Consider the following 25,148-nt stretch of genomic DNA (forward strand, 5'->3'; position numbering starts at 1 on the left):
AAATAGTGGTTGAGGCCGGCACATTATCAACATTTAAAAGCCATCTAGATAAGTACATGGACAGAAGACGTTTAGAGGGCTATGGGCCAAATGTGGGTAGATGGTACTAGCTCACTGGGCAACATGATCGGCATGGACAAGTTGGACTCTATGACGGTGCATTTTTAAAGGCAGTGAGGATATAAAGAGCCATGGTATCAATAGCCTTTCACAAATGTTTCAATTCCTCAAGTTTCAATTACATTTGTGCAGAAAGCATGTGAGAAAGTGATCGGCTATGATAAAGACTTCCAGTAGCTTTGAAGGACTGGGAGGAAAGGGAGCGCAGTTATAACAATGAGTAAAAAGATGCAAAAACCAGTAGAGAGAGAAAAGGCAAGAAACAAAAAGAGAAATATAAAAAGCTTTCAAAATTCTTTACAAAGGACATTCAAGAATTCATAAGATAAATTCAAATTAAACAAGGTGTTACATGCAATGACAGAAAGTGGAACTTCTCTGCAGCTGGACTTCTCAACAGGTCAGGCCTATAGAAGCATGAGTCAGGAGTAGGAGTATGTTACTCAGCCCCTCGAGCCGGCTCCATCAACTACCAAGATGCAACCTCAACTCTACATTGTCTGTGCCTATCAAGTGTCCACCTACCTCTGCCTTAACATTAAAACACTTTTCCTTCAAAGCCCTTTGAGGAAGAAGGCTCCAGAGATTGATAACCTTCAGGAAAAAATGTGCCTCGTATCTTAAATGGGTGATACAAACATTCTTCTTTAAATAAGATCAATACTGTGTACAGTACTCAAATTGTGGTCTTGTCAATGCCCTGCAGAATTGTGTTGTGTTCAGTTTCCCTGGCAATAACAACATCCTAATTTCCGCACGCCAGCCTTTTGTGAATCAGGCAATGGAACACCCAGATCCCTCTGTATCTCAGAGCTCTGCAGCCTCTCACCATTTCTTTTGTTTCTGCCAAATGGACAATTTCACATTTTACTACATTATGCCACATTTGCCTGACCTTCATCCATTCATTTATCCTTAGCCCTCTAAAATCTCCTTATGGCCTCTTCACAACTTACTTTCCTGTTATGTTTGGCCAATCTTTTGGAGTTCTCTGTATTTATTTGCCCCATTGATAAAAGGAAACCAGTGGATGTGTACACATGGATTTACATAAGCATTTGATGAAGAGCAGCAAAGGTTATTGCAGGAAAACAAGTTCAAGGTGTCAGGGATAAAAGATTGGTTGGCAACTTGCAACAAGTAGCGTGACATTGATGGGGCCACATTTTAAATCTATATAAAACAATGAAGGCACCAAGATATTGGTTGCAAGATTCACTGAATAAAAGGAGTTATATTTGTTATTTCCCAATCTAATGGAACCTTCCACAAATTCAGAGAATTTTGGAAAATTGAAACCAATGCATTGACCATCTCACTCACCACTTCATCTTTTAAGAGCTGATGAAGTCCATCAGGACCAGGAGGCTTATCCACACACAGCTTAAACAATTTGCTCAGTACCACTGCCCTGATGACTGTAAACACCACCCCCCCCCCCCCCACCACAAGTTCCTCCTCCTCTTTAAATCCTTGATTTATACCTATCCTTGGGATGCTACTTGCATACTTTCTGGTGAAGGTTATGCAAAGTACCTATTTAATTCATTTAATTATACTGAGCACAGATGAATGTACACAAAGTAAAGACAATGAAGTGTCCTAGTTTAGTAACAAGTGGCTACTAAATTCACATCTCTCAGACCTACCGGTAACTTTGCCTTGAATTCCTTTCTCTGACACAAACCTGGTAGAGGAGCAATTTCTCATGACAAGGCCACCTGAACACTCCAAAGTTAACACCATATATTCTGGAAATCTGAAAAGCGAATGCTGCTAATACTTGGGAAGTTGGGCAGCATGTGTGGAGGGAGAAGGGTTACTTGTAAGCAGATCAGAACACAGAGAATGTGGGAAGTACTGTGATAATGTACGAGGGGTGATTAAATGATAATGCACAATACTACAAGGCAAATATGAGCAGCAAGAGAAGAAAATGTGGGCCCAGTAAAATTGCAAATAAAAATTTCAGAATTATTCAAAACTATTAATCTCAGAGTCCAGAAGGCTGCAATGTGCCTCATTGTAAGATGTGACATACGTGTTAATTAGAACAGTTAAGAGCCTGAGGACAGAGAAATTTGAGAGCGTTTCACAGTTAATTAAACTGACTGGCTGTCATAATCTTAATGTAAGGTTTATATTCTGAATGATGTGCTCTACAATGTAATCACTCAATCTATGCTTAGTCTATCCAGCTAAGAGGGGATCGAAGTGGGTGTTAGTGACTATCAAGAGGGAGGGAATTAGGGTGCTACAGAGGAAATGGCCCTTTCAGAACACTCACTGGAGAGGACAGGGTAAGAGGCATTTTTGAGGCCTCACAGAAATATGGAAGATGATGATTCACTGATGTGGAAATAAAAGAGCAACCCAGTGGAAAAACATAAAACTGCAGATGCTGGAATCTGAAACAAAATGCTTGAAGTACCCTGCTGGTCAAGCAGCATCTGAGAAAGAGAAAGCATTTAATGTTTCAGGTTGAAGACCCTTTAGCAGAACTGATGAAAAGAGGAACCCATCCTGTTTGTGGGAGGGAGCAGAAATATTGGAAATAGATTGGGCACAGTTGAGGAAACTGTGGTGGAGGTGAATTCATGATTGAAGACAAAAGGAACATTGGAGACATTGGTGTGAAACCGGTAGAGTCATAGAGCTATACAACACAGGAACAGGCCCTTCAGCCCAACTCATCTGTGCTGACCAAGTTCCTTAACTGAGCTAGAGAAACAAAGGACTGCAGATGCTGGAATCTAGATGAAAAACACTATGATGCTGGAGGAACTCAGCAGGCCAGGCAGCATCTGCAGAGAAAAACAGGCAGTCAACATTTCGGGTCAGGACCCTTCTTCCTCTGGCAGCTCATCCATATAATCACCACCCATTGTGTGGAAAAAGTTGCCTGGTGTCCCTTTTAAATCTTTCCCCTCTCACTTTAAACTTATGCCCTCTAGTTGGACTTTGATTATTCACCTTATCTATGCTCCTCATGACTTTATAAACCTCTGTAAAGTCACCCCTCATCCTCCTATGCTCCTGGAAGAAAAGTCCTAGCCTATTCAATCTCTCCCTGTAATCCAAGCCCTCCAATCCCTGTAACACCCTCATATCTTTTTTGCACCCTCTCTAGTTTAATGACATCCTTCCTACAGCAGGGCAACCAGAACTGCATGCAATACTTCAAATGTGGCCTTACTAATGTCTTGTACATTGCAGGTCCTGTTTGACAAACTTACTGGAGTTCTTTGAGCGCAGTGGATAGAGGGGAACAGGTGGATGATAAGGTGCCGCTTAAAAGACTTATCCATAAGATAAGGATGCAAGGAGTTGGGGACAATGTATTAGCATGGATAGAGGATTGGTTAACCAATAGAAGGCATAGAGTTGGGATAAATGGGTGTTTCTCTGGTTGGCAATCAGTGGTGAGTGGGATGCCACAGCGGTCGGTGCTGGGCCCGCAACTGTTCATGATATACATTAACAATTTGGAAGAGAGGACAGAGTGTAGCGTATCTAAGTTTGCCAATGACACTAAATTGAGTGGAAAAGCAAATTGTGCAGAGGATGCGGAGAGTCTGCAGAGAGATGTAGATAGGTTAGTGAGTGGCCAATGGTCTGACAGATAGAGTACAATGTTGGTAAATGCGAGGTCATCCACTTTGGAAGGAAAAATAGAAGATCAGATTATCATTTAATGTGAAAGATAGCAGCATGCTGTTGTGCACAGGGACTTGGGAGTGCTTGTGCATGAATTGCAAAAGGCGGCAAATGGAATGTTGGTTTTCATTGCTTGAGGGACTGAATTTAAGAACAGGGACGTTATGCTGCAACTGTACAGGGTACTGGTGAGGCTGCACCTGGAGTACTGCGCGCAGTTCTGGTATCCTTACTTGAGGAAGGATCTACTGTTTGGAGGCAGTGCAGAGGTGGTTCACCAGGTTGATTCCAGAGATGAGAGAGTTAGCCTACGTAGTCTCCTACAAGGAGAGATTGAGTTGCCTGGGGCTGTACTTGCTGGAATTCAGAAGATTGAGAGGGGATCTTATAGAAACATATAAGATTATGAAAGGGATAGATAAGATAGAGGCAGGAAGGTTGTTTCCACTGGTAGGTGAGACTAGAACTAGGGGACATAGCCTCAATATTTGGGGGAATAGATTTAGGACAGAGATGAGGAGAAACTGCTTATCCCAGAAAGTAGTGAATCCGTGGAATTCTCTGCCCAGGGAAGCAGTAGAAGCTACCTCATTAAATCTATTTAAGACACAGTGAGATAGATTTTTGCAAAGTAGGGGAATTAAGGGTTTTGGGGAAAAGGCAGATAGGTGGATCTGAGTCCACAGTCTGATCAGCCATGATCTTATTGAATGGCAGAGAAGGCTCGACGGGCCAGATGGCCTACTCTTGCTCCTATGTACAGCTGTAACATGACATCACAATTCCTGGTCTCAATATTCTGACCAGGCAAGAGTGCCAAATGCCTTCTTCACCACCTTGTCTACCTGTATCGCCACTTTCAAGGAACTACGTATCTGCACCCCGAAGTCTCACTGTTCTACTGTGCTGTGCAAATCCTGCCCCGGTTTGTCTTACCAAAATGCAACACCTCTCATTTATCCAAATTAAACTCCACTTGCCATTTCTTGGTTCACTGGACCAGTTGATCTAGAACCCATTATAACTAGTGTTATCCGCAAACTTACTAACCATGCCACCTACCCTGTCAAGCAAATGATTAATATAACAATGTGACAGGGACAGAGAAACTGGGAGAATGGAATGGAGTCCTTACAAGAAGTAGGTGCAAGGTGCAGGAGGTGCCCTGTAACAATTAGTGGGCTTATAGTCATTGATGGTTCTAAGCCTTGCCCTCAGAAATGGAATTAAGTTCAAAGGGAGGGGAAGGGTCAAAATCAGATTATGAGGTGAAAGTCCACAAGCAAGGGAATTTTCCAGTTCAAGACAACAGTAGAAAAAGGTATCAATCTATTCTCCTCCTTACCCAACATCCTTGGTCCCAAACTTCCTGCTGAAAACAGAAATTTTCAAGTAATTCTTTCAATTTGGTACACTGTATTTGGTGCTCAAAATCACAGAACCTCTCCATAGTTCTTTGCTTGCTGCCCAATTTCCCTGGATCAGATTTAAAAAAAAATATTTTTCCTGGTGTTTCTCTCCATGGTTACTGCCTGACTGCAGTATTTTGCTCCTGTGTTTGAAGAAAGCTGTTTAACGAAGAGAATTCAAGCTTATCTCCTCCATTCTGGCATATTGACACAGTGTACTAGTGATCCATGGTAAAGACTGTACAGTTTCATCAAGTCAGCCCTAGAGCCCAATGAACATTAACTGTTCAAATAAACCCCTACATAATGTACACACCGCAGTTGCAAATGTCTGATTTTCCCTTCCACCCCATGCCTAAAATACTGAATCACCCAGGCAAATGAACTCAGCACACGCCAGAAACAAAATAGGCTTCATATCAATATTGTTTCGCAAACAGGACAGGATGGAACCAAAGCTTTGTGTTAGATGGAGAAATCAAAGGACGTTTGTAATTGAACACATATAGTTCCAAATAATTGGTACATTCCCACACAAAAATCATTAAGAATTTTACGTCAAACAGAGTGTGCGTATTTTAACATTCATACATATTCACGGAACTAGAGGTTCTCTATTTCTTCAGGCACAACAGTATTTTTAAGAAAGATATACTGGAAAAGCAAAGAGGGAACATTATGCTCCATATAACCTCTGTTACAACAGAGCTATGCTCATTCAACATACACCGTGATAATTAAATGGCTCACTCCCTGTTTTGCACACTTCACCTCAGCAAGGAACATATGCAGATTAAACTGGAATTATATTAACAAGGACCTTTTTAGTATTCTATGTTTTTTTTTCTATTAGACTTCCCCTCATTACATAAGAAAATGCATCTTCCTTTTCCTTCCTCTTCCCCTTGCACCCCACCCCAAACACATACACACACACAAACACACACACACTCCACATAAAACAGCATTGATTTAGAAGAATATTTTATTGATTGCAGCAGCAGCAAAGATCAAATCGAAGCCGTTCTGTTGGCACTGGCTGCTCCTTTCTTCCAGAGTTCCTGCACATCTAATACCTCATGGTGGGGAGAATGATGGAGTCCAACCAACTGACACATGCAATAACAATCAAGTTACTGAAATTGATCCTGCATAACAGGATACTGCGGCAGGGGACCACTGATGTCAGGACTCCACAGGCAGAGAACTAGCTTGCATTCACTTTGCCTGGCAGATTTTTAAAAAAAGAGATGCATCCATCTAAATGGTTCTTTAATCCCAAATTGTACAAAAGCGGTGTACACCTTTCTATCTGTTTACTAGTGTGTATCAGAGACTGCTTTTCATCATTTAAAACTGCTGATAGATACAGCCTGAGAATAATTTAGTGAAACCTCCCATCCCTTCCCCCTACTCAGCCACCTCCCACTGATATCACAAATCTGGTTAACAGATTGGGGTTCAATTTCCACGCTCTGAAACAACCTTTAATCAGCAACAGTCGTTAAAAACAATGTGACAAGGAGCAATTAAGACCTTGATAATTCAACAGATGCTTTTGTTTACAACACTTACCATGGAATAATTTAATATCCTCTGAAAACCCTTAGAGGTGTAAATTAGATCTATGCATTACTTTTTCTCCCAAAAGTAAATTCGTCCAAAGTCTGCTAAGTCTTTGAATTAACAAAACTATAGATTGTAAGTAACCAAAGCTAACTTCCACATGATATGATTTAAACTAGCCAAGAAGTGAATCCTGCTGTTTCTCTTGTGTTCCTTTTTTAAAAATTCTTTGCCCCCATGCAAACCCCAGCGTCATTTACTTGCCATTCTGGCTTTGACTGAAATTTAATCCGACGTGTGCCGCAGAAGCAGAGGCTTTTAGTCATGCTAGGAGGACCCAACTTTAATGATGTGACCTTTTACAGAGTTGAGAAGTCTCCTGCGATTAACACACACAACTCACAAACCAGTAATAACACAAACATTTTCTCTGGTCCAAGTTTAAGAGTATGGGGCACTGTGCTATAGCAACATTAATTTTTACAGTTGTTGGCTGCAGTTCAAATTTCCTTTGCTCAGTCATACTCTGGTTTATTTTTTTAAAATCCCTTCAAGTTACCAAAATTCACAGAAAGATCAGTATTTGGAAATTCATTTCTCTTTTTTTTAAACAAAACGGGAGGCTATTTGGACCATCAAGTCTGTACTCGGTCTCACAGCATTTCTATCAGTCCCATTCCTCCACTTATTTCTATGCAATCTGTTCCTTCTTATATGCTCATCATTGGATGTAGGAGGAAATTCACAGTCAACAGGAAGACCATACAAACTCCACACATACCACACCCAAGGTCAGGATCAACCAGGCTACTGGAGATGTGCAGCAGTGTGCCTTATGTGCCACCCCTTATCCAAAATGAAAATCCTGAAGCTCAAAGAATTCCTGGAAGTGAACTAAATAGAGGCTAGTACCTTGCAGTTCAGATGCACAAGTACCTGCATTGTAAATAAATAATGTAGAGTACCAATTTACCCAATGATTGTATAACCACCTAATATCAGGACTGAATCCAGAATGTAGATTTTAAATTCAGAGACAATTTTAAACAAAATGGCTCAAAGAACCTCAACAATTCATTGGACATTTTAACTAGCTTGTCCTCATTCTGCATTCTTCAACCTGGATAAGGAATTTTCTTGGACTGCTGAGAATCTGGAACTCACCACTGCACAGAATGGTTGAATCAGATCACATTTATGCAGTTAAGGGGCGGCATCTTGTATACATGACATCAATGTGGTGAAGTGAAGTTGCAGGATGAGCATATATGGAAAGTGGGAAGAGGCAATTAGAATAGGAGATGGCTCCTAGGTAGTCTCAACACTGCCAGAGAGCCACAGCCTCAATACCTTATTTCTAGACTATGAGTTCTATACAATCAGCTCAAGGCAAAACTTCAATGCTTGCAAAATTGTTGTCCTTTGCTTCACAAGAGCACCAAAAAGAATTTTAACACCAAACTACATAAACAATGTTAAGTTAGGATACGGATGGTGAAATTTAGGATGACTGGAGCTTGGGAAAGGCAAGGTGAGACACAGGTACATGCTTTGGAACTGTCAGGCGATATTCTTGTCCTTAAGGTGCAACAATCACTGCTGTAAAATGGAGGCCTACTCCATGGGGTAGTGGTTGCCCACAGCATGTTTATCTTGGGGCAATACACTCAAGATGTTGCAATCGTATTCTCATTTTACAGAGTATGGTTTATCCATTCTCCAAACCTATGGAGTGAACTCATTCAGCATGAAGCAGCTTATTGGAAATGAAGTAAATTAACTGTTTAAAATTCAACACCATTATAAAATTCAATATCAGTTGTTAATTGCAGCTGCCATCACAAACCTAATTTTTCATAAAAAGATAACAACAGCAGGATTAAAGTGTTTAAGGCTGGCTGTGTAATTATTAACGTTCATGATAAGAAAGGCAATTACTGCTGTTTATCTGCAACAGCAGTCATCACACTGTCAGTGAGAGTCACCGTAACAGTCACACATGGCTAAAAAAGTGTAATTTCTTGAGGAAAAGTGGCTGCATGCCTAAATATTGGGAGGGCAGATTCAGATGTACTCAGTTCAACACAACCACTGCCACAAGAGCAACGTCATGAGTGCAGCGTTTAGGGTTCACCGACAATATGATGGGGGAAAGGAAATCTTTAAACAGAATCAGTGAAAAGCAAGTAAGCTCAGTTTTATTACAGTATCAGCACTTTTGCTTCCTCTCAGGATAGTGGTGAAGTTCCATTGACATTAGCTATTCTTCCTTGAGATGTCATTCTACATAATGAGAATCAGCAGTGTACTTTGCACTGGGAGGCATCACAGTTTATGTAGCCATGTCTTTAGCAGCTGCAAGCACATTTTCTAGTAGGACTCAGTGAATAGGAATGGAAACTCCACCCAAGTTCTCCTTTCCTTCCTAAATCAAAGAGTTTAGGTCAACAACACACAAAGAGGCTGGAGGAACTCAGCGGGTCAGGCAGCATCTGTGGAAGGAAATGGACACTGGACGTTTCGGGTCGAGACCCTTCATTAGGACTGGAAAGAAAATGGGTAGATAGCCAATATAAAAAGGTGGGGGGGGGGGGGGAAGAAGGGGTGGAGCAAGATCTGGCAGGTGATAGGTGGATCCAGGTTTTTTGAGGGGGGGGGGAAGCAGGCGAAGGAGGGGGGAGAGTGGAAATGATGCAAGAAGCAGGGAGGTGATGGGTGGAAGTAACAAAGGGCTGAAGAAGATGGAATCTGATAGGAGAGGACAGTGGAACATGAAATAGAAGAAACGAGGGGACCCAGTGGGAGGAATGTGAGGATGATGGGCAGATCAAGAGGACAGGGGGAAACAAGTGGGGAGATGGGTCACCTGCCAGCTCTTGCTCCACCCCTTCCCTCAACCTTTTTATACTGGTTATCTTCCATCTTTCTTTCCAGTCCTGATAAAGGGTCCCGACCCGAAACGTCGACTGTCTATTTCCCTCCACAGATGCTGCCTGACCTGCTGAGTTTCTTCAGCTCTTGCGTTGCACCAGATTTCCAGCATCTGCGGTCTCGCGTGTCTCAATTTAGGCCAGTTAGTTGGTTTTAAATGTATGCAGCAATCTGAAGTTTTATCCAGAGTCTTAAGGAACTATTTCACTATTTCTGGATTGGTTTGTGGATTCTAGCAATTCCTTGTGCACAGGAGTGGACAGGGTAATTTTCCACAATGTGAGGGACTATTTAAATTTCTGCATTAGTCTTCATTTTGTGCACAGAGCATTCAGATTCACTGTGGTTTTTAAAGATTAACAACAGTACCTCTCTGGTGTTTTGTTAACGTTAGGGCTGTCTTCTGCATTTCCGTTAGGTTGTGATTATTATTCAGCAGCTCTTTAGCCATGTCCCATATGAACCAGGGAAGATTGAGGCTGGCTCTTGGTGGGCACACTATATCAGCATCAGGAACGTTGGCACCACAGTGTGATCTTTGATTCAATTCTTAAGCTCTAGGAACCAAGTCCTTCCAGACCTAAGCTGCTATCACTTCAAGCCAGGCCAATAAATTTATCAACCAATCCAGGTTTGTCACTTGCTTTTAATTCCTCTAGTGTTCTAACAGTTCTATCCTCCCCAAATCCTTCCCTAATTTTCAACTTTGAAGTCCATCACAACTCAGTACACTTCAACGCACACTTATCAACTGTTCTGTTGTCATGATGCATCTCTGTGATTATGTCAAAATATCTAGCGAGCATAAATAGCAGGAACTGGCCAGATCCCAGGCAAGGTTACTGCAGTGAATTGCTGCTTAGGGTGAGGTTCAAATTCAAGGTTTTACTGAATATCTGAAAGGTAACTGAATGCCAACAGACTGGGGATGAACATTCTACATAATCTACATCTGCTACAGGGAATAAACCTGCCAAGACACAGCACATTTAGTTGGAAAGCTCATATACAACAATAAATATTGGCAGCAAGTTAAAACAATGAAAAGCTTGTTGCTATATGTACAAATAGATCAGGATTCTAATTCAGCTTTTCAAAGTAAAATTCTGCAACTTGTTGAAATCTTAAAGTAAAAACAGAAAATGCTGAAAATAGTCAGCAGGCGTGGCAGCATCTCCTGAGAGAGAAGCAGAATTAATATTCCACGGTGATGATTCCTTTCTCAAAACTCTAACCACAAAACATCAACTTAAAATGTTAACTCTGGTTTTCCTCTCCACAGATGCTGTCTAGCTTGCTGAATATTTCCAGCATTTTGTGTTTTATTCCAAATCCATCTTTATACACACCATGTAATGGCTGAACGTCGTCTACCATGTAATCACTCATTTCATATTGCTCATTTTAGTTACTCCACTGCCTAAAACATAGAACAGCACAGGAACAGGGTCTTTGGCCCACGATGTTGTGCCTTGCATAATGCCAAATTAAGTTAAACCCTTCTGCCTGCACATGATCCATATCCCTCTATTTCACACATATTTGTGTGCTTATCAAAAAGCATCTTGAACGCCACTATCGCATTCCAGCATCTACCGCTCTCTGTATAAAAAAAATTTGCCCTACATATCTCTTAAATTTCCCCCCTCTCACCTTAAAGCTATGCCCTCTAGTAAATGATATTTCTACCTTGGGAAAAAGATTCTGGCCATCTACCTTAAATGCTATAAACTTCCATCAGGTCACTCCTCAGCCTCCGACACTCCAAAGAAAATAATCCAGGTTTGTCCAAACTCTCCTTATTGCTAATATCCTCCAATCCAGGCAGCATTCTAGTGAACCTCTTCTGAAGCCTCTCCAAATCTTCTACATCCTTCCTGTAATAGGCAACTAGGAATGCACGCAGTACTCCAAGGGCAGCCTAACCAAAGTTTTATACAGCTGCAACATGACTTCCTGACTCTTGTACTCTATGCCCCTAGCAATGAAGGCAGGCATGCCAAATACTGCAAAATGTTATCGTGCAATTTCCATGCACAAATTGAGAATTGTGTTTCAGAAGCTTATTGCATTTCAGAAAGGAAACAGTTATGGACCAAGGAGACTTTTGCAGAGTACTCACTAATTACACAGGCTGCTACCTGTCATTGAACATTGGCCCCAATTTGCAGGTGGGCTCAATTCTGGTCAAGAATTAGTTCAGATAGTGGACTGGCTGCACATTAAGTTGAAACAACTCCACCTCCTAGCACTGCTACCCTAAATCTGCCCCTCATAAGAGCATAAGAAAATGAAACAGAGTTCTATTATGGACATGTGTCAAGGAGGCTTGAGGGAAAACATTATCCAAACAGGATGAGGAAAACAACCCATGGACAATGCATTGTCATGTTTGGACCATTTTGGCACTCCCTCTAGCTGCTTGGGGAGGTCCACCAACCAACAATATCAGTACCATATTAAAGAACTCAGCTGAAGCAGTAAAGTACATGAGCAGAGGAATCATACAACATTCAGTCAATCACATCATCAGTGCCAGACTTTGAAAGAGCTATCCAAATTATTCCAAGGTCTCCCCCATTCTCTCTCCCCAAACTGAAATTTTCAACTTTCAACATGCAACTCCAATTACTGTTTGCAAGCTCTTGTATTACAATTAAGATAGCACTTGGAAATTGGCTCTAAAGTTATGTTGCAACTTTACAAAATGCTGGCTAGGTTGCACTTGGGAGTATTGTGTGCAGTTCTGGTTGCCACACTATAGGAAGGACGTGATTGCACTGGAGAGAGTGCAGAGGAGATTCACCAGGACATTGTATGGATTGGAAGACTTTAGTTATGGGGAGAGACTGGATTTGTTTTCCCTGGTGCACAGGAGGCAGAGGGTAGATAGTCAAAATCATTGTCCCATCGTAGGGGTAGGCAAATGGGATTAGTGTGGATGGGCAAAATGGTCTATAATACAGCCCCACTCTAATGGGGCTGTATTATAGACCCTCCCAGTAGTCAGCAGGAACTTGAGGAACAGGTGTGTAGAGAAATTGCTCATAGTTGTAAGAAGTTGGAGATTTTAAATACCCTGGTATTGACTGAGCCACCCAGATTGTTAAGGGCATGGATAGGATGGAATTTGTGAAATGTGTCCAGGAAAGTTTCCTGAGACAATATACAGAGGGACCTACTTGGGAGCGTGCAACACTGGACCTCCTCTTAGGAAACAAGGAAGGGCAAGTAACTGAAGTGGAAGTCAGGGAGCACTTTGGCTCCACTGACCATAATTCTATTAATTTTAAGATAGTCATGGAAAAGGATAGGACAGGTCCACGGGTTAGGGTCCTAAACTGAAGCAGGCTAATTTTGGGGGAATTAGGCAGGATCTAGCAGAGGTTGATTATGTGAGCCTGTTTGATGGGAAAGGAACGAATAGCAAGTGGGAGGCTTTTAAGAGCAAAATATCAATAGTCCAGGAGCAGCATGTTCCTGTTAGGGTGAAGGGTAAACCTGGCAGGTTTAGGGAACCTTGGGTGACGAGGGATATTGAGACTCTAGTCAAGAAAAAGAAAGAAGCACACATCAGGTTTAGGAGGTCGGGGATGAGTGAATCCCTTGATGACTATGAAAAGATTAAGAATACTCGAGGGAAATCCGGAAGGCAAAGAGAGGGTATGAGATGGATCTGGCAGGTAAGGTTAAAGGAAAATACCAAGAGGTTCTATAGCTGTATAAAGAGTAAAAGGGTGGCAAGGGAGAGAGTAGGTCCCCTTAGAGATCAGCAGGGCCGCCTATGTCTCGAGCCGCAGGAGATGGGTGGTATTTTTAACTAGTATTTCTCCTCTGTGTTTACTGAGGAGAAAATCATGGTTGCTCAGGAGATAAGGGAAACTAATGGAGATGTTTTGGAGGAAATTCATATTACCAGAGAGGATATATTTGCAGCCTTACAGCGCATTAAGATGGATAAATCCCCAGGGCCTGACCGAGTGCATCCTCAGACTTTGTGGGAGGCTAGAGAAGAAATTGTGTAGGCCCTTGCAGAGATATTTGCTTCATCATTAGCCACTAGTGAAGTTCCTGAAGACTGGAAGGTGGCTAATGTTGTTCTGTTGTTTAAGAAGAGTAGCAAGGATAAGCCAGGGGACTACAAGCCAGTCAGCCTGACATCAGTAGTGGCGAAGTTACTGGAGGGAATTCTCTGAGGGACAGGGTCTACCAGCATTTGGATGGATAATATTAGGAGAAGTCAGCATGGCTTTGTGCACGGAAAGTCCTGCTTGACGAACCTTTTGGAGTTTTTTTTTGAAGAGGTAATCAAAAAGGTTGGACTTTAAGCAAGGCCTTCGACAAGGTCCCAGATGATAGTCTGGTCTGGAAGGTTAGGTCTAACATATCCTGGCTGTTATTAAATTCAGTGCACTTCCACCTTGCTGTCTTGAACTTTCAATCTAAGCAATGCTACGTTCAACTTCCAGACAGCAATTTCAGCAACATGTTAATGCTGTTTATCAAGGTTGTGGATCCTCTCAATGGCCTTGGGTATCAAGGACAAAAATTGTGCCATCGCAAAGAATATGTGCACTGAGCCATAGTCTAATAACATCACTACAACTGCAGCATCTTCACATCTGCCAATTCTGAAACAAATGGCTCCATCTTCACAGACTTGTTTTCCAATGGTTCAAGGTGGAACAGGTTTCCCACATCGTGTACGGCAGCTGATCAAAAGTTGCATCATTAAATGTTGTGTCCGAAGAGTATTGCTCTAACAAGATCAGTGAAAGTTAACGTGTTTGAGGGGGATGTCTAAGGTCTTCTTGGTATTGGTTTCTTATTGTCACTTGTACCAAGGTACAGTAAAAAGACTTGTCTTGCATACTGTTCATACAGATCAATTCATTACACAGTGCATTAAGGTAGTCCAGGGTAAAAACAATAACAGAATACAGAGTAAAGTGTCACAGCTACAGGGAAATGCATTGCAGGTAGACAATAAGGTGCAAGGTCATAACGGGGTAGATCCTGAGGTCAAGAGTCCATCTCATCGTATAAGGGGACTGTTCAATAGTCTTATCACAGTGGGATAGAAGCTGTCCTAGAGCCTGGCAGTACGTGCCCTCAGGCTCCTGTCTCTTCTGCCTGATGGGAGAGGGGAGAAGGGAGAATGGCCCGGGTGGGTGGGTAGGTGCTCCACCAAGGCAGTGAGAGGTATAGACAAAGTCCATGGAGGGGAGGCTGGTTTCTGTGATGTGCTGAGCTGTGTCTTCAACTCTCTGCATTTTCTTGCAGTCCCGGGCAGAGCAGTTGCTGTATCAAGCAGGATAGGATAGCATCCAGATAGGATGCTTTCTATGGTGCATGTTATGAGGAGTGCCTCATTTGCTGCTAGGAATGTAGCTTCACAAATACAATGATTGTACTTGAAGCATCTGGGGAGAGTTCCCATTTCTCCCAAACAAATAAACTTCACCTTTGTGATCTTCCCTCTAAGCTATTATCTCACACTAGTGCCTTAGAGAGAAGCAGAGTCACAATGAACTGTTTGCTTCCTCCTTTAGGGGAAATAAGCTATGGTGTCACAAAGGGGGTTTAGGCTACCCTGGTGTACATTAACAAGAATGTGGATGTACAGGGCAAATTTTCATTCTCTGCAAACAATAGAACTTGGAAGTAGAAGAAACGAGGACAGTGATTGATTTCAAAACAGATGGAAAGATGACAGATGAAAGCTCATGCAGAGTGCTAAATGATATACAGTGCAACCTTGCATTTCAGCAATTCAGGTAATGGAAGTTCGCTCTAGAATTCATCAATCACGACCAAAAAATTTGAGATATGGAATAAAAATTCAGTCTTACAGAATTTATGTGAGAAAATACTAACAAAATGCAGAAGGAACAACAAATTTTGTCAATTTTTGTCGAGGGTTCATGTTACAGAAAATCACAATTCAGGTGGTTTTCTGGAAACACAGCCCATTCATAAGGCACAGCGAGGAAAAGAGGCAAAAAAAAGGTAAAATCTGAAGAGGGGATAGAAACAGGCTGTGTGTGTGCGCATAAATCTTTGAAGATGAAAGGGCAGACAGAGAACAGATTTTTTTTTAAAGAATGCAGTTAAAGAAAGCATAAAAGCACTATGGCTTCATAAGAGACAGTAGAAAACCAAAATTATCATGCACCTTTATAAACTCTGAAATAAAAACCAGATAACAATAGAAAACCTAGTAGGTCAGGCAGCATCTAGGAAAATAAACAGTTAATATTTCAGGTCGAAGACCCTTGATTAGAATTGGGAAGCTAATCTTAAATTGTGGAGAAAGTTGAGGTGAGCTGGACAGGACAAAGGGGAATACCTGTGGTAGGGCGAGGCCAGAGTTGCCCAGTTTATGGAGCCATCTGGTTAACAGATTATTTGAGGGCAGTTAGAGAAAGAGAGAAAGTTAAAGCTGTGAAATGCAAGTCAGACACCTGAAACCAATAGGAGAATGCTGGAAATGCCCAGTAGATGAGGCAGTGTCTGTGGCAAGAGAAACACTGAGTTAATGTTACAGAACTGGCCAGATCTGATCCAATAGGAAAAGTGAGTTTTCTGAAATTGGTGAATTCATTATTGAGTCCTGAAGGCTGCAAAGTGTCTAGACAGAGGACATGGTGCCAACCAAGCTTGAGGAACAGCACCTCATCTTCTGTCTAGGCTCATTTTAGCCCCCAGAACCCAGTATCAAATTTGGCATTTTCAGAGACACTCGTACCTCACTTAGTGCTCAGCATGCATTCCCAGGTACACACACTAATCAAATTAAACAAGGCATTGTAAACAGAGAGATACATTACCAATAGATCTGCTGATCCAGGAACCTGGTGTGAATCCCTGCCCTCTCCACTACTTGCCAGAGGAAGTGGTTGAGGCAGGTACAATAACGTTGAAAAGATATTTGGACAGGAACATGGACAGGAAAGGTTTAGAGGGATATGGGCTAAATGCAGGCAAGTGGGTCAAGCTTAAATGGGCATCTTAGTCGGTATGGACGAGTTGGGCCAAAGGGCCTGTTTCCCTGCTGCATGTTAACAAACACCTGCTCCCAACTGATACTTTCACAGCACTAAATCTGTCCCAAGTCTTTGTGCAAAATGGCTACCTGTGAGGGCTGGAATGAACATTGCAGCGTCAATGGTGAAGAGAGGTAATGGATTCAAGCACTATTACTGCCTCAGTCCCAACTCTAACCTTGGATCTTTAAACAAAAGGCCCCCAAATTTGTATCAATCCACGGGAAATAATTGGAACCTGCAACCATAGTGGCCTGTTTCCTGTGCTATTCTAAATTCTGCTCGAGGATTTTTTTGAAAATTAGAAAATATATTCTGCAAAAATGTACAATAATCTGAAAAACAAGGAAGAAAGACATTGGCAAGTGGTGCAAAGATTTAGTACTGGATTTAGTCAAATATATAACTCTACAGCTGAAATTAGCCAAAAGACATTGCTTTGGACTACAATGGTCCTCGCATGTTTTCCTAACTCTCGATATTAAAACTTTATTTTAAAAATTGTCGTTACTATACGCAAAGGCATGCAAGTTTTCTGATGACTTTTAACAAGATAATAACTTTTAACAGGCACTTAGAATGATTTAAGGGGGATTTAGGCAGGCACAAGAACAGACCACATGCAGACAGATGGGATTAGTTTAAGTTGGCTTCCTGGTTGGCACGGACGTCTTACGTCTTGGGCTGAAGGCCCGTTTCTGTGCTCTACTGGTCTATGTTCTACGGTGTGGCCCTGTGCTTGGATTAGCTAGGACATTCCTCCAAGCCACACAAGGTCCACAAGATCAGGGGCTGTTGGCCTTTGTGAAACATCTGTTTATTGACACAATCAGCACAGCGGTAGTTAAACGCACTGTTCACTAATTCAAACCTCCTCTCAGCAATAAATGCCACTCTCTTGCATTGATTTGATTTGAAAGACAAAACAATTGATAAATGATGATTGGGGGCAATCAAGTTTAGGAGCTACACTGGTGACTTCAAGAATGCCCCAGTAACAGTTCCCAAGTTGCCCTGTCTTCCTCTCCAGAGTCCATTAATTATTCTGCAGATCCACATGCTAATGGATGCTCAGATAACTCCCACAAATAAAGCCTATTTGCAGGATTATACTAGCTGCACAGTATCGGGAAGGACACTGGATATTTTACCTCAATTACTGGGCAAGGACAATACTTCAATAAAATGTTCCTCTTCTAAACATTTAGTCTCTTTCCTGCAGTGGTATTTGAATATACAGCCTTCGAGCTACCAGCAGCTCTATCAAACCTTGTGTTCTAGGCCTGCCATTTGTAGCTGTCGCTTCTTCTGCACGTTCCCGGAATATGATATTGTTTTTCCCTGCTTCTTCACTAATACCATGGGACATTTTTGAGAAGCCATTCCCATAATCCACAAGCAAGCACTACTGAAACAGCATTTGACACTCCAAACCATTACTACAAAAGTGTGCTTTGAAAGAGGTCTTTTGATAATTGGTTAGTAGCACTCAAATGGAATGATTCATTGAGAGTAACCATTCTCCTGATATTTAACCAAGCTGCCAACCATCATCAGCCTCATGAGATCCAGATTAACAAGACCAAACTCAAAGTATGTTACTCTGGAAAAGGATAAAGTCAATTGTTCAACAGTTTAATATTTAGATATTTAAACAAATGATGGGTGTACCCTCAGCCAATGAAGTTACATGCAAATTTCTCCTGTGAATGATCCAGTGCTCTGTTTTTATAGGAATATATAATGTAAATGAGGAGACAAACATGTCTCACGGGCAGAGGTGGGTCTTAAAACCAAGACACAACAGGGAAGACAAATATACGCAAATGTAGCGATTAGCATAACACTATTACAGCACCAGCGACCTGGGTTCAATTCCGGCCGCTGTAAATTTGTACATTCTCCCCACGACTGCGTGGGTTTCCTCAGGGTGCTCTGGTTTCCTCCCACATTCCAAAGACGTACAGGTTAGGAAGTTGTGGGCATGCTATGTTGGGGCTGGAAGCGTGCAAACATTTGCAGGCTGCCCCAGAACACACTATGCAAAGAAGATACATTTCACTGTGTTTTGATGTACATGTGACTAATAAAGATATCTTATAATCCTGGTTTAAATTAATCCTGCCAACTTTCCTCAGGTTTTTAATCTATTTCTATAAAAAGGACCAATCCAGTGCAACTAAATATTGCCCAATCAGTCTACTCTCAAATATCAAAATATTTGTGAAATATCTTGCAAAGAAGAAAGACTTTTTTAAAAATAACTTCTGGCAAATACAACCTTTATTGCCTATTTTATTTGTCCCTAGGTGGTGGGCCATCTTCTATAACCAGTATAGCAGCACTGGTTAGTGGCTCTCAACTGATTGGTCAGAGGCAGTTGATTATTAACCACATTAACAAGGGACCTGCATCAGATATTGGCCAGACCAGAATAGGATGGCAAGTTTTTTTGCCTGAAGTACATTGGGTCTTTATGTAACCTGATTGCAACTATCTACTTTTTCCAGTCCTTTGCTCAATGAGATCAAATGCTTATCCTTCTATTCTTGAAGGATCAATGCTCAACTCAAAAGCAGCATTGGCAAAGACCTACTTGTGTTTTCGCTTTCACACCCTTTGGCAGAATATTGTGCCTGACCAAGGCAGATTTAGGAAGGCATAAACAGTAAAATGTAAAATTTTCAACATAAACAGCTATACAAAATGTAGAGTCAGTAACTTAACAAGTTAGGCAATGATAAATGAACTATGACATTTTCCTAGCAACCAATGACATATTCCTTAATAACCATTCAGATCTTGCTTCAGGCTTGCAAGGGACCATGTTTTCATCTAAAAATATATTATTTTATTGATTGTGCAGTGTTCGCTTGTTTTTAATCTAATCAGAAGCAAGAGCATTGACAGTAAATTTAATTACGTAATGCTTACTTGAAATGTAAGTCCTTAAAAGTAAAGTGGGTCTCTACGATGCCTGTGGTCTTGACTCTGGTTCGCAGTACATCCTGCTGGGTGGGAATGTAATCAGATCTTGCTATCCTTTCGAGATCATTCAGATAACTGTAAAAAAGCCACAGAAGTTCTAAATTAATTATCCAGTGATCACAAGGCAGCACAAAATAAAAGGGCACTACTTATTTTTCAGAATGGACTATTGCAAATACAAGAAATTCAACAAAATGATGGGTCATATAATGAGCTCCAAATGTTGGATGTAACACTAATGAGAAATGGGTAAGTGAAGGAAACAGCAATTCTTCACAAACATCAGAAAGTCCTCTTGGCACCAAATGACCCACTCACCACCTTCCTCAACAACCCCAGTGGCTGGTTACTGTAACATTGGAGGAGAGCTGAAAAGGACCATTTGAATTCCACCCATTACTCAAGGAGGTAACAGTCAAATGAATGGAGGACCAGGCAGAGTCTGCAGACTGATTTTTTTTCTATTTGCAGCAAGTGTTCCTTTTCAAATATGGACCAAGCTTAGCTGCCTACAGCTAAGGAGGAAAGTGTACAATGTAGCAATGTCACAAAGTGGAAATGAGTCCACACTCTTAACTGTAACATCCAGCAGTGCAAGAACATTTCTGAGCAAAGGTAGGGGTGCGTGTGCGTGTGTGTGCGCACGCGCGTTATGAGTGTAATTGAGAGTGTGCACAGGAACTTTTGAGATACAAATGGTGTTAATCCAGCCAAATTTCTCTGGCTAAGTCCTCCTCTGAAAATGGACAATATATCCAGCTAATTACCAACCAATCAATCCAATCTCAGTCAGCAGTGAAGTGATGAGGGAATGTGTTGTCAACAGTGCTTACCACTGTTCACTTACCAGTAACTGCTCACCAATGACCAGTCGCAGTGTGGTTTTTGCCAGAACATAATCACATCCTTGGTCCAAACATGGTCCAAGGGACTGAGAACATAAGAAATAGGAGCAAGAGTTGGCCATTAGGCCCTTTGAGCCAACCTGGATATTCATGAAGACCAAAGTCTTAATGACACCACACCTGAATTATTGTGTACAATGTTGGTCTCCCTTCCCAAGGAAGGATGTACTTGCTGTAGATTCACCGGGCTGGTTCCTAGAATGGCAGACCTGTCATAACACGAAAGAACGACAAGAGTAGGCCTCTATTCTAGAGTTTAGAAGAAACAGAGGCAACCTCATTGAAACATATAAAATTCATGAAGGGCTCAACAAGGTTGATGCAGGGAAGATGTTTCCCCTGTCTGAGTCATCTGGAACTCTGGGCCACCATCTCAAAATAAGAGGCAAGCCATTTAGGATTGAGACAAGGAGAAATTTCTTCACAGGTAGTGAATCTTTAGAGGTCTAGAGATTCAGGCATTGAGTTGATTCAAAAGAGATTGATAGATTTCTGTATATTAAAGGAATCAAGGGATATGGGAATAAGGCAGGAGAATAGTGTTGAGATAGAAGAACAGCCACCATCTCACTAAATGACAGAGAAGGCTTAAGTGAGCTGAATGGATTACTCTTGCTTCTATTTCATTTGTTCTCTTCCAAGGTGCACCCCACACTGATTTGGAAGTGCAATGCCAGTTGTTCATCAGTGGGCCCAAATCCTGGAACTTCCTATCCATTAGCTCTATGGAAGCAACCTCCAGAAGGACTGCAGTGGTTCAAGGTAGCAGCTCATTACCAGTTTTTCAAGGGCAATTAGGGATGGGTAACAAACACTGGCCTGGCCAGCAGGGCCAAGATCCCCCCAAAATCTTAAAAAGTAATCAATTTTATCATTTGAAGAAATATTCAGAATAATTAACCAGCATCCGTTGTCTTACAAGGAAAGGTTTGAGAGCATAGGTTTGTATCCATGGGATGTTAGAACAGTGAGAGGTGACTTCTTTATTGAAAGATGCAAGAATCTGAAGGTCTTGACAGGGTGGAAGTGGAGACGATAAGGGAGCTCCAAGGACAAGGGGTCGCTGCTTAAAAGTAACCCACTTAAGGTTGGGATGAGGCAAAAATCTCTCAGAGGATCATGACTTGTAACTTTCTTCATTAAAGGGCAGTGAAAATGAACATTTAAGGCAGAGACAGATATATCCTTGATAAGCAAGGGAATGAAAAATTACTGCAGCTAGACAGGAATGCAGAGTTGAGGTTACATTCAGATCAGCCGTGATCTTACTGAATGATGGAGCAGACTCAAGGGACAGAATTAGACCTACTCCTAATTCATGCGCTCATGTGAACCTGAGCTCGCAACCTTAATTTAGTATCTTGCTTGAAACCAGCAGCTGGTGTGGCAGAATCGTTTCACAGTGCACAGCAATGTCGGGCTGGATTATAAACTGGTCTCGAGGGAGTCTCAAGCCTGCAATCTGCTGACTCAGGCAAACTTTTCCCAGTATGTAACAAATGCTTCACCATGCCTTGGGTTGCCAATCTCACTGCAGCCAATTGAAGCAGCGAAGGAGATTGAGCGAAGGCGAGGCACTTTCACTAACAGAAACGGGGAGAGTTTCTCCTGGGATTAGGCAGTGACGCTCTTGCTCTTTGTTTGTGGCTGATATGCAGTGGTCAGCGCTCTAATTACTAGGCCATCCATTGAATGGAGCATCATGAAGATAACCAAATAAGGACCATACATGCAACCACTCCCACCAGCAGAAAGAACACCTTTGCAGTTATCTTACTTCTCTGCAATCCTATCAGAAGTACATAGATTTGCAAGCACTTTAATCAAATTTGAGACAGGTTGGATACACCATAGCTTTTCTGCCAGCCTCTCATTATTTATACATTTGTAGGCGATGTGCGTTTCCACCAACGATCAACTTGAAATCTTGGATTTGACCCAGTTACAGAATGTGCACTCAGGAAACAAAAGAACTGAATGTAACTCTTAATTTTACTGGTTGGTATCTAAAAACAAGTTATTCTAAAACAAATGAGCTTTCTGGCACGCACTATGAAAGTCGGGATATACATAATGAATGGTACTGAAGAATTACCAAGGAACAGAGGGACCTTGGTGTACACGTGCCTAGATCCCTGAAGGCTACCATATAGGTTGATAAGGTTGTTTATAAGGCACATGGGATACTTTTTATTAGCTGGGGCAGAGAATAAAAGAGCAGGGAGGTTATTATTTCAGTCACAGCTGAAGTATTGTGTGTAGATCTGGTCGTCATATTATAGGAAGAATGCACAGCCTGAGAGTAAAGGGACATCCCTTTAAGACTGAGATGAGGAGGAATTTCTTCCGCCATAGGGTGGTGAATCTGTGGAATTTGTTGCCACAGAGGGTGGTGTGGGCCAAGTCATTGGGTGTACTTAAGGCAGAGATTGATAGGTTCTTGATTGGTAAAAGGAGTTAAGGGTAATGGAGAGAAGGCAGGAGAATGGGGTTGGGAAAAAAAACAGCTATGATTGAATGGCAGAGCAGATTCGAAGGGCCGAATGGCCTAATCCTGCTCCTATATCGTAAAGCCTTATGTGAAGACATTGCAAGGTGTGCAAAGGAGATTCACCAGGATGTCGCCAGAGATGGAATGGAGAGAATAGATATGCTGGGTGTGTTTTCTTTTCCCCAAACAGAAAAGTCTAGGGAGGAGGGGGTGATCTGATTGAGGTATACAAAATTATGAGGGACATAGATAGGGTAGACAATAAGAAGCTTCCCCCCTAGCAGAGGCATCTATCACCAAAGGCCGTGACTGAATTGACTGTGAAGCACTTTGGGATATGTCAGGGTCTACAAAAGGTGCAATATGAATGTAAAAATCCACCTTCATTACAGAGTATAGTTAAGCAGAAACACAGACGCTTCTATCAAGCAGTGTTTAATTGTATCACTTGTTTTACATTCTGCAGCACCACTTCTCCATACAAATTCCAATGGTACACAACTTCACTATCGTTTCCTCTTGTCATTACTCTTAATATATATTTCCCAGCACTAGTTCCAAGACCGTGAACAATTGTTCCCAGTTCACTTGCTGCCAGGAGCAAGCTCAGCACCCTGCATTAAATTGCCAACTGAATTGGCCCCACTCATTCGCCTCAGGGGAATTGCAAGCACGTACTCGTATCCAATCACAGTTTTGTACGGCCGTTTGATACACTAATGCAGTAAGCTGCAGTGACACTTCTTGAATCTGTGTGTTGCGAAGCTGAGAGGGTTTTGAAATTTCTCATTATCTAGGTAATGCAGTGTAGATTCCTTCTAAACAGCAGCAGAATTCAAGTCCTTTCGCTGTGAGTAATCAGACATTGAAGTCAGACTGCAGTTGGGTTGTTGAATATCTCCTCCCACCCCTCTTCAAAGTGTACACTGGGATGGAGTGGACTCTGGCCTCCAAGCCACAGGCTCCCTAACGAGTCAACAAACTCTTAAACAAATAATCACACTCACTTTTGCACAGGACACCCAGTCAGCTCCAAAACACCTCCTCCCAGTCTCGCTCCTCCCTCCCCCGCAAACAAGGGAAAAGATCTCAGCACAGTGCTGACTGCTGCTGGGGCCACATCGTGGTTCACTAACTGAACAGGGAATCTCACGGGACAGATGCCACTGATTGGGGAGTTTCCGGACAGCTTACATTTACTGCAAACTGTTGAGGCACTGCGCCAATAAAACAGGCTGCCCGGTTCCTGGTGCTTCGATCCTGTTTCCACACCCAACTCCAAGGATATGTGCTCAAGAAATTACTTTTGCAAAGTTGGAAGATACCGACTAAATAGAGGACAAGGTCGTGGGTGACAGCAATCTCACTATTTTCACGTCATAAGAGTCACATTTGAGATTGCCTAATAAGGCACGAGGTGTGCCTGTGCCTCTCAGAAGGAAAGCAAGAGCACTAACCGGGACTCTGGGTTCATTAAGATTAACAGACATCTCTCTCAGTGCATGCCTGACCTCATCCTGCAGCCCAGCCTACGTGCAGTTCCCCTTGCTTCAGAGAGAGCCTGTAACTTCATCACCATAGAAACATCCAGAATGGGAAGAGAGAAATAAAACAATCTACAGCAACCATCTATTAACCATACCACTGACCTTGTTGCCTTTTCCTAGTCGTTTCTTTTAGACTAAATATGTTTCCTCCATCAAAATTTTCCAGAAACTGTCTGGAGTATTTTAACAAGTTTTGGAAATGCATATTATGTCTGTAAGTAAAATTCAGACCAACAATCTTTACATATTGTTTATATTCATAAAGAAATGGGCAACTTATTTGAAAATGCAAACCATTCAAATTATGTTAAAATGGTCAAGACTGTCCAAAATCTGGTATTTTGATTTGTGTTATACTGACTTTAAAATTCATTTTTTGTCACAGTAAAAACCCATTTGTAAGTGCCCCAGAGGTGAACTGCTGCAGCCTTTCTGGTGAGGGGACTCCTAACAGTTCCCGTGAAGCATGGAGTTCTAGGATTTAGACC

At 41.9% G+C, this 25,148-nt stretch overlaps 1 protein-coding gene across 1 annotated transcript in view; it reads right to left on the reverse strand.

Moving 5' to 3' along the window:
- LOC127571113 (guanine nucleotide-binding protein G(i) subunit alpha-2) overlaps positions 1-25,148 on the reverse strand; it is a 214,122-nt gene that overhangs the window by 28,081 nt on the left and 160,893 nt on the right. The window contains exon 5 of the mRNA XM_052017178.1: positions 19,664-19,792. Within this exon, the coding sequence (XP_051873138.1) occupies positions 19,664-19,792 (129 nt within the window). The remainder of the gene's footprint in view (positions 1-19,663; positions 19,793-25,148) is intronic.

Source organism: Pristis pectinata, chromosome 6, assembly GCF_009764475.1.
Source record: "Pristis pectinata isolate sPriPec2 chromosome 6, sPriPec2.1.pri, whole genome shotgun sequence".
NCBI lineage: Eukaryota > Metazoa > Chordata > Chondrichthyes > Rhinopristiformes > Pristidae > Pristis > Pristis pectinata.